This window comes from Glycine soja, chromosome 13 (assembly GCF_004193775.1).
Source record: "Glycine soja cultivar W05 chromosome 13, ASM419377v2, whole genome shotgun sequence".
Lineage (NCBI taxonomy): Eukaryota > Viridiplantae > Streptophyta > Magnoliopsida > Fabales > Fabaceae > Glycine > Glycine soja.
The window spans coordinates 16,955,574-16,971,765 of NC_041014.1; the positions used below are offsets into that span (position 1 = coordinate 16,955,574).

A 16,192-nucleotide genomic window follows, 5' to 3' on the forward strand; every position below is an offset into this window, starting at 1 on the left:
TCATTTCCGCAAGGATTTTGTTTGTACTTAAGATGGTGTATATCCAATTTGTGTGCAATTAATGAATGAATTTAAGAAATGGGATTCAAATGATTTTGTTTGTAAATTGTATATTTATATGATTCTAAACTAAGGCTGAGCAAAGAAAACAAACACTGGGAATGACGAAGAATTGCGAACATATGAATTGATTATGTTGGGGGCTTCTTACCGAAACTTTTCTTGACATAAGATAATTAATTTTTCTCTATTTAATAGTATTCTAGTTATCACATACATCTATTGAAGTACTCTAACCGTGATTCCTTACATGAGAGAGCCTAATTCCCCTAATTCCTTTCTTAATCCCTCAAGAATTAAATTAGTTGAATTGCATGACTAATAGAGATGTATAAATAGGCTAAACCACCTCACACTAGCCCTAGCAATGAAGCATTTTAGATGTTTATTCCAGTTCTAAGGATTAACCACATTTTCCAATTCCCTAACCCTAACATAGCATATAAATGGGTGATTAAACCAAATACATGGAAATAAGCATAGAAAGAGACAATGAAACTAGTAATAATATTAAATAGATAGTGAGAGTCATTACATCAAGAAAGTTTGGTGAAAAGCTCCCCAACAATGGGTTGTTTAGCCTTTCATTGTCATGAGAGACTTAACTATACAAAAAGGGTGGAAAATATGAAGGGAAATGGAATGAAGATGAATAAGTGGATAAGGAGTGGCTCCCAATGGCTATCTTCTTCTTCTTCTTCCTCGAGCTCTAGGGTTCTGTACTGTCTCTACATGAATATCTCTTTTTCTCTTCTATTTTTCACTTAAACCATTCTGAGTTGAGACTTTTCGCGATCCCACTTTAAGCGCAAGTAAGTGACTGGGCGCTTAGCGCGCAACATGAGCTAAGCACCCTTTCGCATGACTTCAAACTCTCCAAGCTGCTTCCTCACACTAAGCAGGGACCTTCCTACTAAGTGAGAACAGCTCGCTATGCGAGCCTAGCGCACTGAGTGTGAATCCTCAGGCTTCAACTTCTCTTCCTATCCCTTGCTTGTGTTTCTACAAAACAAAAACCACCAAAACAGTATAAATTTAGCAGTTTAAGGCATCTAATGCACAAAAACTTAGAGGATGTTGAAATTCCAATGATTCACACAAAAAGAAGCAATAAAATGGGAGAATATTACTAATTCTTATATGTTTTAATTACATAATCTACTTATGCACATCAATTATCAGCCATGGTGTCATCCACCACATGTCACAAATCACTCGTCAACTAACATTGTTGAGCTACGTCACAGCTTAGAAAAACATGCCAACAATTCTCAAGATTTGTCTCACACCACACACACGTACCTAGTCATGTTATCCCACACCTATGGAGATTGGTCCTCGTTGGCATACACTCGCGCCACACCCTTCACATAAAATGACGAATCGTTGGGGGGACTTTAATCCCCCACACCAAATTCCACTAGCCTTCTTTCTTCAAATGCTCATTATCAAGCAACCCCCTAGCCATGGTAAGTTGATCTTACAAAGAAATTTTTATCTTTACTCCACCTTCAAACTCTCATATCCTCACTATGAACATCCAATAAAGGCACTCTATGAACAACCTCAATGCCTTCATGTTATGGAACATTACCTATTACCTCGTCATTCCAACATCCTTCTTTGTGTTTTATCAGGCTCCCAACTACCATATCATTAAGCACAACCAGACTTGTGTGGGAATGACAGGATGCTCATCATTTCGTAATTAGTCATCACCCCACACTAGTATGAGGCTACCATTACCCATATTTCACCTACTTCCCAACAATACTAGGTCCTTATTTGTGCAAATACTTCACCAAGAGTAGCTAGGACTATGGCCTAAGTTAGCTTGAAGGAAGCTTCTACCATGATAATATTGGACCTTAATAATCCTTGTAGCTAAAGAGTCATAATTTTCAATGAGCCTCCATGCTTGTTTTGCCAAAAAAGCTAGGTTAAAATCATATAGATCCCTGAAGTTCAAACCCCCATCCTCCTTCCTTATCGTGAGCTTTTCTTAACACATCCATTTAACCCCCTTTCGAGAGTTATTTTGTGAACCCCACCAAAATGCATTAAGCATCATATGAATTTCTTCAACAATAAATTCTGGTATCAAATGCACACCTATACAATACAATGATAGAGTTTGCAGAACAACCTTAATCACTACCTTTTTCCCTGCTTAGAAAGGAACCTCTCTAATCAAGATTGGATTTTTTTCCAAACCCTATCCTTCACATAGTTAAAAATTGATCTCTTATTGTGACCTATCAGGGAAGGTAATCCTAGATACTTCCTCAAACCAAAACCTTATCTAGCTCCCAGGTTATTCAAGATTAAAACACGAATAGGATCATATGTATTTCTAATAAAAAAGATTTTGACTTGTGGAAATTGATCTCCTGACGTGATGTTCCTCTATAAATCTTCAAAATATGTTGAATACTCATACACTCCTTATTGGATGCTTCAAAGAATAGATATCACCCGCAAACAACAGATGACTGATAGAAGGGCATTCCTACAAACCCAAAACCAGGCACCTCTCCTTTACTCTCCACCCTCTTGATCATAGCCGATAGGCCTTCCACACATAAAATGAACAGGTAAGAGGACAATGAATCCCCTTTCCTTAACCTATTACTAGGATAAATTGGTCCCACCTTCTCCTAATTCATAAGAATTGAATACTTAACTGATTCAAGGCACATAGACACCAACTCCACCCACGTCACAACAAAGCCCAGCTTTAACATAACCTCTCGAACATAAGATCAGCTAACCTTATCATAAGCTTTGCTAAAATCAAGCTTAAGAGTAAATTCTCTTTTTTGAACTTTCATTTTATATTTCAAATTATGCACCAACTCATTTGCTACCAAGATGTTGTCACTGATGACTCTATCATCTATGAACGTTAATTACTCCTCCATTACACAATTTGGGAGCACTAGCTTGAGTTTATTTGCTAACACCTTAGAGAACACGTTATAAGCCATATTAGACAACAATATAGGATGAAAGTCTTTCGTAGTTGTGGGATTTTTGCATTTTGGTATAAAAGTGATGTTTATGTCATTTAAACCATGAAGGAGGACACGATCCTCTGCCAAGCTCTCACATGCTTCAAAAATATGCTTCCCACATGTACTCCAAAAGCTCATGTAGAAACATGGGTTCATCATGTCAGGCCCAAGCGCCTTATTTGGATGAATTTGGAACATAGCCTCGCGAAACTCCTCCTCTACAAATGGAGCTATTAAAATTTTGTTTTCCTCATTTGAGATACAAGGCCTAAGAACCTCAATATTTGGATCACATAAAATTGAGCTTGCTTGAAAAGATCATTGAAATAGTCCCTAGCTACTTCACACATTCCAGTTTGATCCTTTAATACTTGACCATCCTCTTTCGTCAACTTTTTTATCCTATTACGTTTCCACCTAGATGTGGTTGAGGGGTGGAAAAACCTCGAGTTCTTATCACCATCGTAGTGCTAGAAGGTTTTTCCCTATCACTAATAATTGTATTCTTGGATCAATAAAGACTCCAACTTTTATTGAAGAACAATGTATCTAGCCTAGGATTGGGAATTATCCTGTCTCACATAAACTTCCATCTCACGACAACACTCCCCCACTATATGTTTGAACTCAAAGCTCTTCATTCTACCCCATTGATTTAAGCTCTTTATACAACCATCAATTCTTTCCCCTAGAACCATTCTCACCTCCTTCTTCCATTCCTTTGCAACAATATCGGGTAAATTCGGCTCCCTCAACCAGGAATTCTCAAAACAAAGCCTGTGGTACCCCTATCCATTGAGTTATCATATAGCCCCAATAAAATAAGGCTATGATCTTAGGAGACTACTAATAGATTCCTAAGATAACATGAGGAAAATAATTTCCTCATGCTCCTAGAAATAACAGCACGATCCAATTGCTCTTTCATTGCCCTAACACCCCTTTGACCACACCACCAAGTAAATGGATAACCTTCGATAGGCATATTCGGAAAGTCACTCTCCATCAGTGCCTCACAAAAATCCCTTATAAACCACCCTAGACAATCTGGGTCCCCTCTCTTCACCTTCGTCGTGGCTATGTTGTTAAAATCCCCTATAATGCATAAGGGGAAAGAACCATCCTCAACAAGTTTTCGGGTTAACTCGCAAGACTCCCTTCTGTGAGTACTTTTGGGGTAACCATAAAAACCCACCATCCTCCAACAATCCCCACCTTCTTTCACCACCAACATATTTATAAAGTTCAACGTCGAATCTATCACACAACATTCATACGGATTCCTCCACAATTGTATTTTGTAAATTGAAAATTCCAATTATATTTTATATAGATCTTGATTTGGACCAAGGTTATTGGACTCACACATGTTATTCACTGAGTTGGGATATTGGGTCACTCGGTCACTAGGTTAGGAGTCGACCCACTGAGACAGCAATTGATTCGCATGACCTGGTCTATATTTAAAAAAAATCAAAAACATGTAAACTTGTTAAGATTTAAAGTTTAATAAAATTCAACATATTTAGAAGCATAGTTATAAACTTGTTTAAAATTTTGATCCAACATATATTTTCAAAATTCAATATAAACAACCTTAAATTAGAATTTAAAATATATATTATTGTTGTACAATGGCATATATAATCTAATACACATACAAATTAGTCAAGAAAAAAATAAAAAGAGGCAACAACTTTATCATCTCAAATTTCAAGATGCAGTTATGTTTGATAAAAAAAGTAAACAAATCTATAAACAACACAGATGTATGGTATAAATTAAATTTTCTAAACTATAATATATTTTTAATACCTGAATTTTATGTTTGTTCCCTAATAAAAAATTTCTTTATATTGAATCCTTAATAAAGTACCAATTTTGTTTTTTTTTGTCGTTAAATTTTTTTTTTAATCCCTGATAAATTAACGAATTTTATGTTTAATCTCTGATATTTTTTTTTTCATTTGGTATTAGTCTTTTTCAAAGGGACTAATTACAAAGGAAAAAACATTATCAAAGAATAAATACAAAATTTGATATTTATCAGGGACTAAAAAAAGTGTCAAAGATGAAAAATAAAATTTTTATTTTATTAGGAAGCAAAAATGAAGAAAAAATTATTAGGAAGTAAACACAAAACTTAAGTATTTATTAAGGATCACAAACATATTTTAATTAATTTTATGAGTGATGATGTTCAATTGAGAAAAAAATAGTATCACTCTTGATCCTTAAAATGCTTTAGATCATGCTTTATACAAATATAAAAAGTGGTTTAGATTGTGCTTAAAATGAGAAAAAAAATCAAAACAAAAGGGACCCAAATTAAAAAAAAAAATTACAGTAACCAAATTGAAACATTAATAATTTTTAGGGACCTAAAGCATCATTTACCCCCTATTTTTCAGGAAAAAAAAAAACATCATCTACTCCAAATTAAATAAGTTGACAATGAGATAGCAGGAAAATGGCATCCAAGTGAATCCCCCCTTAAGAGCTACAGGAAGAGGTTTTCGTGGAAACTAAGTTTGGATGAAAAATACAGGCAATGTAATTTTTATTTTTTTTACTTTTTTCTAATAAAAGCTTTACTACTCAGTTGATTTTATGATTCCTGTAAAAAAAATTGGTTAAGAGAAAAAAAATGAGACAAAGAAGAAAAGTTTAAATTGTCCTTTTTTCCCTGTCATAAATGAGACAGAAGAAAAGTTTAAATTGTCATAAATATTTCAGTTCTTAAATTGTCCTTTTTTTCCCTGTCTTTTTACACATTTGTCTTCAACCAAATAATATAAATTTCAATTTTTTAAAATAAAATCTTCCTTATTTTCTTTCTCTCCGTCCAAACTAATTCTTTATTTCTTTATTTAGTAAAACTCATTTAAAATCACCTAGTGAAAAGACATGTCGAAAAAATCTTGTAAACTTACTTCATTGCAAATATTATTGCAGATGACCCACTGAAATTGATAATATTCTTATGAAATTCTTATCAATATATTATTTGGAAATTTTAATATGAAAATATGTAGAGTATTATAAATTAAGATTGGTTCTGTAAAAAAAAAAAAAAAAGAAAGAAAGATTGGTACGAAGCTCCTTCGGTAAATTTGGAGGCCGATTAGCTTCAAATTAGTGTTGGGCCTCATCAAAATTTTATGATGGATTTTGCTAAATACAGTCCATTTTTGTTAAATACACTCCTTTTCTCTTTTCTTTATTGTCATAAATATCCTATATACCAAAATTACCCTTTTATATAAAAAGGGGTATAAACCCTATTCTCTATACTCTATCTCCATTATTACCTAAAACTTTATCATCTTTTTCCTCTTTTGTTTGTAAAAAGGTCTTAGAATTTTACCTTAACTTTGTTGCATTACACTTTTATATCGAATTTCATCAAACAAGGAAAATACTTTAAAATTGATATCGTAGGACTTATATTCAATTTTGTCACAAAAGGAAAATATGATAATTATGAAACTGTGTGATGAGCCATGGCGAGATTTTTACTTTTCAATTACAGAGAACAATTTGTGAAACCGAATGTAATACTATTCCATTCTCAAACACATTATATTTTTCTTAACATTTTAGAAAGTACTTTTTCGAACAGTGTTTTATTTATGTTTAACATAATGAAAAGTATTTTTAGGAACTTAATACCATCACATTTTGGGAAGTACTTTTCATGACATAGTTTTATTTTTTAACATTCTGGAAAGTACTTTATCATTTTTTTCCTCTTTTGTTTGTAAAAGGTATTAGAATTTTACCTTAATTTTGTTTCATTACACTCCTATATTGAATTTCATCATACATGTAAAATACTTTAATATTGTTATTGCAGGGCTTATATTCAATTTTGTCATAAAAGGAAAACACGGACAATTATGAAACTATGTGGATGAGCCATGACTAGATTTTTATTTTTATTTTTCAATTCTGGAACACACTTGGTGAAACCGAATGTGATACTATTTTAGAAAATACTTTCTGAAACCCATTATGTTTTTCTTAACATTTTAGAAAGTACTTTTTTGGAATGTTGTTTTATTTATTTTTAACATACTGGAAAGTATTTTTAGGAACTTAATTCAATCACATTTTGGGAAGTACTTTTCATAACATTGTTTTGTTATTTAACATTTTGAAAAGTACTTTATGGAATGCGATTATTTTGAGGTTTGAAAAGTATGTTTTGTTGCACCAACTTGGATAAAATGAAGATCTAACCGTGCATAGCTACATATATAAAACAAGAGAGACATCAATGGTGTTATGTAAGTGAAGGAAAACAAAATTGGAAGGGAAAGTGGAGGAAATTGTTGGGAGCATAAATGTATTGCTTTGGAATTTTGGAAGATAAAGAAACCCAAATGTAGAAGGAAGAGATTGACGCAATGGGGGAACAAAGGAAGGTCGAAACAAGAGACCACTATGAGAGGAAAATGTTGTTAAAGAGAATTACTTCTTGCACTAGTTTCTTACTTCCTGCACCCCTAAAAGACCGAAACTGACAAAACTACCCCTCCACCCAACCACCCAACACCACCGTTGACACATCTTGTGTAGGGAAAAAGACACAAATGGAGAAAAAGACGACGAGAAAGGTGAAAAACATGACTCCATCCCTGAATCGGGAATCCACAGTACACTAGTTTTTTTATACTTTCATAAAAGTCTTTTTGAAACTATGCTAACATAATTCCAGGAAAAGCTTTCCAGAATTATGACAATTATTTTAAGAACTCGAGTCAAAATTAGCAATATATATATATATATATGTATATATATATATGGGATTTGCTATCAGCTTGGATTTCAGAAGAAATACGTTAGCAATTTACACCTTCTAAATGAAACAATCACGTTTAACAAATTACACCCGGGTGCATTTTAACACTAGTTATTATAATTTGCCAACATACACTGCATATACTATTTGTTACAAATATATTTGTAAAAAAGAAATTAATTTTTTCTTGATTTATGTAAAAAAATTTTGAAAAATCATAATTAATAAAACAACGAATTGATTTAAGCTAACGTATTAGTACAGTGGTAATTGTTTTTAAGTTGAAAATTAATTAATTTATATTAAATAAAATATTTTAAGCTTAATGTTATTATATATATTGTCCTATTTATTATTAGAAAATAATAAAAAAACAACTTTTAATAACTTCCATAAATAATCAAAGTAGAAAGTAAAATAAATCAAACAATCAAACATTATCTGGTATAAAAAAGACCACACAAGAGCATAGGTTTAAGGTAATTATTGGAAGATTGCTGTTTCCAATTAGTAGGCTTCTCCAATCTTTTTCTTTTCCACTTTAGCATAGTTTGTACAAAAGTGAGTAAGTAATTTATTCAAAAAATGAAATACATAAAAATAAACAATTGTGTTTTTCATTTTCCCTTCATTTCAATTGTATAAAATGATAACAAGAGTTCTTAATTTGATTTTTAGTTACTTTTTTAATTTGATTTTTTTAGATAATTGCTTAAAGTTTAATTTATTTTTTTTATATATAGGGACCAGTACATTTAGCCCACAAAAAATCTGCAGGACGACTTGCTTATACTATATGCCCAACTTTACTTCCAAGACAACTTGCTTATACTATGATTAATCCAATGCCACAACCAGGAAAGACTTTTCCTTTATAGCTTAAGTTACTGACATTGAAATTTAGTGCTTTGATTTAAGGCATTCTGTTTTGCTTTTCTCAATACAATTTCAATCAAGCCATTCTGAGAGTGGTAGATGGAGGTGATTTAATATTACGACCCCATGGCTGAATCCATGCCAACAAAAGGATATCTCACCCACCCAACTAATATGATCTCAAAAAGATGTGCCCAAAAAGGAATCAAATTTAGCAAGGTCATATTCATATTAATTATAGTCCTGAATTTCGTACAGCAAATACTTCCTTATATTAATCATATGAATATAAACTTTTTCATGGACCACAAATGGATCCTATAGACAACACAAACAGTGTTGACTATTGTGATTAACACGATAACTAGTATAATTTATGATGATCACTCGGTTATTAAATACACTAGCAACTCAAACCACATACTCATGATTCAAACTTAATTACTTAAACAAAACAAAAAAACATAGGTAATAAGGTACTAGCTAGATATTAGGCTTCTATGGGCACTTGAATTTGTTGCCGTGTGTCAACATGTCAGTGTAGCACTTGCCACACTTTTCCCTGTTACCATAAGTTCCAGGAGGAACACATTTGCAGCGGTCACAACAGGTCATGCATGCTCTCATGCACAATCTCTTCCTTGAGTGTAATGAGCACCTATAATCACATAGTGGAATGCAATCTGCACCCACAAGAAAAAATTGCAAAACAATAAGACCACGTGCCATTAATTAATTCACCAGATCTTACTTAACAGTTCAACACGTAAAAACAAATATCACATTAACAATTAGTACAGTTGTTCTTCTCTCACATCCATCATTAGATGTGAAAAAGGATAACAAAGACAAAAAGTTGAAGACGGGTAACAGAGACAAAAGAAAAACAAAAGTAAGGCTTAACTAATTTTTTAATCCATGTATTATAACTTCTCTAAGATTTTTTTTTTCCATTTTTTAATCCATATAGTTCTTCATTTTAATTTTGAAATTATAATTTATACTATATAATAATAATTATAATATGGTTAGCAGTAAGTTGTAAAATAAAAATATTTCAATATAAGATGAGTTATTATCAGAGTGAAGATCTAAAATAAAAACTAAACAGTAATGTAAGAACCTAAAGTAAAACAAAAACATTTTACAGTAATCAAATCAGAATAAATATAAAACATTTCTGTTATGGAATTGCAAACATATTATATTTTATCACACATTTTATCCTCTTTTATTTACAATAATGAAAAGGTTATACAAATTGTTATATAAATACCATTATTCTATGTCTAACGTAAAAATTAAAATAGCACAAAAAATTGTGACAATCATTTCAGTGAACTACAATAGAGACTGCAGAAGAGTTACTAAAGATTATATATATTAAAAAAAAGTTACTAAAGACATAAATGTGGTACCAACTTACCCTTCTTTGATTTCACTACAGGAGCTGGTGGAGATGGAGCAACAGGAGGAGGAGGGTACACCACTGGGGATGTTGGTGTTGGTGGCTTCACTACTGGGGACTGTGGAGGGGGTACCTTAACAGGGGCTGGTGTTGGAGTTGGTGGCTTCACTACTGGGGACTGAGGAGGAGGGGGCACCTTAACAGTTGGTGTGGTCACTGACCCTGGAGGGTAAGATGGTGATTTCACTGGAGAGGCAGGAGTTGGTGCCTTCACTGGTGGAGCAGGTGCAGGAACCTGTACCAAATGACATATTTCTAGCCTTTTAACTACAAAATTTATGTATGCTAATGTCTACATGCATGTATTCACACCTCTTACATTAATGTATTTGTGTATATATGTCACAAAATTAAGATGCAATCTATTACTAAATAATGAATGTATATCTTTGATTGGTTTAAGATACCTTCCATATTTATGTCAAGGAGAGATTGTCCTAGTTAAGAAATTAAGGAGTGAAAGTAATGAAAAATGAAAAAATGGTGTGCTACATTTTAACTATATCTCTACATTTTTCACATTGGTATTTACAAATTGTTTTCTACTTAATTTTTCTTCTGTGTATGGCATTTTAATATAAAGCATTTTCGATGGTACATATATAGTACTGGAATGCCATACACATTGGTGTTGTCAGCTATTGTTTCCTTTTTTTTAGGAGCATCAATAAAGTTTACCACATTAAACAAGCTGGCTAGTTGGACCTCTCTTCAGAAAATAAACAAATCACACGGATAATGACAAAAATTAAAAAGAGCAATCATAAATAAGGATGCTTGTATATCAAAGTGATACAAAACAAAATTGAAAGGAAAATTTTTATACGAGTGAACATAGTCAACATACCACTGTCTTGAGATCTTCATCATAGGAAAAAACCTACACAAGAACATAATGGTGAATATTCATGCTAAAATAAAAACACTTAAGGTTCTTGGTGTGGATGGGAAAATGATAAGTGTATGAACTATGAAAAGTGGAATAGAAAAGTATACCTTTGTGGCAACCACAAGAAAGATACAAAGAAGAAGAATGGAATTGGAAGCCATTTCTAGGAGGGACCAGAAAAAGGTGGGAAGAAGGGTCAAGAGCTAGTACTAGCTATTCTTCAGTGTTAATTTGTTTGTTCCAAGCAACAACTAGTTGTTGATTTATATAGAGGTGCAAGAATGGGCAAAGAGATGAGAAAAAGTTATGCCCGGTACAAGAAGAAAACGTTTTTAGGGTATAGGCTGGGGTGAATTAATGCCTAGCTGTCACCAAATTAAACTGACTCAAACAGCTTCCACCCACGTGCCTCTAACATTGTGTCTACACAACTAGCATTATCTTAATACATTGTTCTTACAAAGAGTGCGTGTTCCCACTAATGTATGGAGCTCTACACAAGGCCTGTCTTTGAGAATTTGAACCAAAGCCATACTATAGTATATATACTATATAGTAGTCCATAGAAGTTTGGAGCCATGACATATGTTCTGACGAAATCTTGGTTTGACAAACACACACTAGTCAAAGTAATGACATTATTTTGAATTTAATTTGATCGAGATTTATTAAGCTGGTTAAAGTTGAAGAGGTGTTCATCATTTAGTTCAAATTAATTCAAAACATTCAGAGCATGTTAGATTTATAATTGAAAATGCTGCAATGCGAATTTCAATATAAATCAAATAGATTAAAATAAAATAAACATAAAACAGAAAATCTTAATCTGTTGATAAAATAACTTTTTTCTCAAACATAATTTTGTAATAGATTTCAAACATGTCTCTTAAACAAGTGTGTTTTGCAAACTAGTTTGTTACTGTTATTTCAAACATACTATAACTTGCTACTATATTTAGATTATTTGTTTTTCTAATGCAACTACTGTTGAAAGTTAATTTATGAATTTTCTTTAGTCACATTGAACGACTTTCAAAGGTGAGTATACATATAACCAAACACTTTAGTATAAGATGTGTCAAATATTGTCTAGATTGAATTAAGGGTGTGTCTAGATTATAAATGGTAAATCAGTACTTGTTTTAATGAAAAAAAGTAATAATTTTTCACATCTATTCAAATATAATTAATTATATAATCTAATCAAGTCTTTCTTAAAAGCATATTTATAAATAAAAAATTCATCCTTTCAGACATGCACTAAATCGTGATCATAGTTTGATGTCATTGTAATTATGATTTACTTATTTTCATTTCCTATTGATATTTAATCAATGATATTGTACATCCAAGTGATTGATCTTTTGTTGGCATGAATTTTAAATATATAAAGAAAAAAAGTAATAATTATATTTTACGTGTTTTTAATGGAAAATTAAACTAGCACATATTATATAATACATGAAAAATAAATATTAAGTATTTAATGACTATTTAGCTCAATTTTTTAAGATAAATAAGCATTCATTTCTTTCAATTTTTTGAAATATTTCTAGAAAATAAGTGATTATTCTTGTAACATTAAGCTTAAAAAACTAAAAAGTATGTATAATGTACTAAAATTAGGTTTGTTTTATCACTTGAGATGCGATAACACAAAACTCAATGTACATTCACCTAAAAATAAGAAATGTGATGCTTATGGAAAATAAATATTGGCCTAAACCTATGTTAGGACCCAACAATCCAAATATGCACTAATTATTCCGACTCCAAAATCATAAACTAATTTCATATATAAAAAAATAAAATGAATTTGATGAGTAGCCACTAGCTAGTTGAAGGAACCCTCCTAACTCCTAAGCATATAGTGACATCACCTACCTGGTCTGGTCACAGCTCATAAGATGCAGGGATGTGACTAAAAATGAGGGGCACTATGGCCAAATGGTACTGTCACCCCCGTACCGATCATTTAACCCTTCCTTTCTCAGCTTTTTAAGTCAACTTTATAAAGAGGAAAACAGCTGCATGCAGTAATTTAAAGTTAATAAGATTTGGACATATTTGTCGCAAAATGTAATACTATTAGTATATATGATTAGATAAAAGCTATCAAAATTAATTCTAACTCTTAAAATCAAGATGAAGAATTCGAAAAATAGAAACACATATCTATTATTTTACCTTTTAACGTAAAATTGAAATTGATTGAGAAAATAGAATTTAATCCAAACAAACAGTGAACATGTATCGATTTATTGGTAGGTAATTTATATAAGATTTTAATAAAGTAGTAGATAATTTATAAGTTATTTAAATTTAAAAGTTTTCTCTCACTCTAATGAGCTTTCAAAATTCTAGCTCACTTAATTTTTTATTTTAAAAGAAAAATTAAATTACTATGTATGTTCGTGAATTTTTTGGTATTTTAATCAAATTTTTAAACTATTTTTTTCAACCTTTTTGTCTAATTATCATTAAAAAAAATAGCTGAAAGACGGGAGTGAATTTTCTGCGGTAAAAACAATACAATCTTATATGTGTACTATTCCAATGTCACCATTAACTTTCTAAAACTTTCATTTTATAACAAAAAAATATTATATTAATAAACTTGAATTGGATAGAATTTTTTTGTCGTGATAATATCATTGCAGAGAGAAAATGAAGATCTATTTCCATCCCAGGACTATTAAAATTATTAAATAAATTTTTGGTTAAATTATAGTTTGATGATTCTTATTTTTTTAGTTTTTATAATTAGAAAATAATTTTTTTAGTTTTTATAATTTATATTTTAATTTTGTTTTAGTTCTTGTAGTTTAAAAGTGTTTTTTTATTTTTTATAGTATATTTTAATTTTCTTTTAGTCTTTATAGTTTGAAAGTGATATTTTTAGTCCTTATAATTTTTATTTTAATTGCTTTTAAGTTTTTAGTTAAAAAAATATAAAAGTAATTAACTACAAATTAATTATAAATTATTAATTATTTTTTTATTACAAATTATCTTACGATAAATTAGTTACGAATTACTTATTAATATTTTTGTAGTTAATTGTAATTAATAATATTACTCATATTTTGATGGTAAGAACTAAAAGAGAATTAAAATATAAAATACAAAGATTAAAAATATTACTTTCAAACTATATGGACTAAAAGAGAATTAAAATACAAATGATAAGGACTAAAAAAATAATCTTCAAAACTATAAGGACTAAAAGAAAATTAAGATGTAAAATATAAGGATTGAAAAAATCACTTTTAAACTATAAGGAAAAAAATATAAAAATCCTAAAGGAAAAAATATAAAAATCCTAAAATTATAGGAACATTTAACCTAAATTTTTTATTATTTTGTTATTCATGTAAAATATTTTTAAATTTTGTTAATAACTAATTTTTATAAAAAAATTAACTAATTATTTTTATTGAAATTATTTTTATTATATTTTATATATATAAGGTTAAATTTAAGATAATATTTAAAAAAATTAAATCTAATATAATCTAAACCAATAATTTGTTGATAATTATCAACTAAATTAAAAATGTGAAGTAATTTAAAAGAAAAAGAAGGGAAAAAAAAACAGCTAGCTGCTGCCTGCAATGCAGAAATCGCAATTATCATCAACACCAAGGAGCGATGCAACACTTCTTGATAGTCGTGCCCGATTTGTCATGTCACCTTGTGCTACATCCGTCGATGATGAGTATGACAGCATAAGAATAAAATATGTAAATAAAATTAAAAAGTTAGTAACCAATTTTTCTTTTTTAAGAATTTAATTTCCGTCTAAAGTTACATTATAAATCAACTAGAATTTATACTATACATAAATTGCTTGGTAATGTAATTATTATAAATTTTGAAAATAAATCAACATTAACATGAACTCCATTTTAATATTTATATCTTGATTCTAATTACCTGAATCAACAATATATAAATTTTAATTGAAAAACAATACACTGGTTTTTTCAAGATAAACACAATACCCTAGTTATTGTATTTTAATTATGTCCATGCTATTATTACGGACAAGTTGGAAACTTGAAGTACAAGACACGTTACTTGACATGGGTTGACGCAATTCTCTTATAAAACGCCTACCTTTTCGGTAAAAAGAACAATACTTTCTTCCCTTGTTTTTATAAAAAAAAAAAATTCTTCTCTTAAAATAATTATATACAGAGTTAAGTTTTATGTATTAATTGTAAATCATACTACACTTAAAAAATGTAAATTAAAAACTATAATCAGTATGGTGATATTTTTTTGTTTTCTTTATATTTGTTTTATTTCTTTATAATAAATATATAAAATATTTTTAAAAAATTTAATTTTTAAATAACCAGATAAATAAAAATTAAAAGGTAAACAGATGAAAAAGAAGGACTGAATATGTTCATTTATTTCAATTCATGCGTTGTCAAAACTTGAAGAGCTATTTCTTATGCAAACTATGACGGAGGTTAGGGTGGGGGAGTCCAAAATATCTCACGCTGTAGAAAAGTGTTTCTCATCCGTTAGATATAGTCATTTGAAATTAATGAATGGCATAGATTTATCTTTCTATTTGTATGATTAACCCATTCAATGACTTAAGTTCTATTTATATTTTTCTAAATATAAAGCCGGTTTGATGATAAAAGAGAGAAAAGAAGAGATAGGTTGTGAATTTAAATTTTTCACTAACAAAAATTAATAAATTAATAATTAATATTTATCAATTAAATAAAAATTATATTTGTATTTATTTTTAAGGACGCTACTCAAGTAAGAGTCCTTTCCTTCATGTGAATAATTTTAAATGTAACATTTTCATTGTAATTTCCATTCATATGGTACAATAAAAGAGTTTTGAGAACGAAGGACTATAGAAAAAAAGAAAAAAAAAATTACTTTTAGGGACATTCAGTATTAAAGAAGTTTTTCATGTTCAGAAATCATAATTTTTAATAATCATGACATGAAAATTATATTTTTTTTGAATCAATCAAATTTATTTGATTGATTATTAAAAAAATTTAGATAAATTTTCTAAGAATCTAAGAGTTACACATATTTTTACT

The 16,192-nt window shown here is 30.0% G+C and overlaps 1 protein-coding gene across 1 annotated transcript; it reads right to left on the bottom strand.

Annotated features, from left to right (window-relative positions):
* Nucleotides 1-8,964: 8,964 nt before the first annotated feature.
* On the bottom strand, nt 8,965-11,439 carry LOC114381466 (gibberellin-regulated protein 14-like). Its single transcript, XM_028340726.1, has 4 exons — nt 11,219-11,439; nt 11,070-11,102; nt 10,181-10,457; nt 8,965-9,437 (listed from the first exon to the last, which is right to left on the bottom strand). The coding sequence occupies exons 1-4, from the start codon at nt 11,270-11,272 to the stop codon at nt 9,253-9,255; spliced, it is 549 nt and encodes a 182-aa protein (XP_028196527.1). The 5' UTR covers nt 11,273-11,439; the 3' UTR covers nt 8,965-9,252.
* Nucleotides 11,440-16,192: the final 4,753 nt, after the last annotated feature.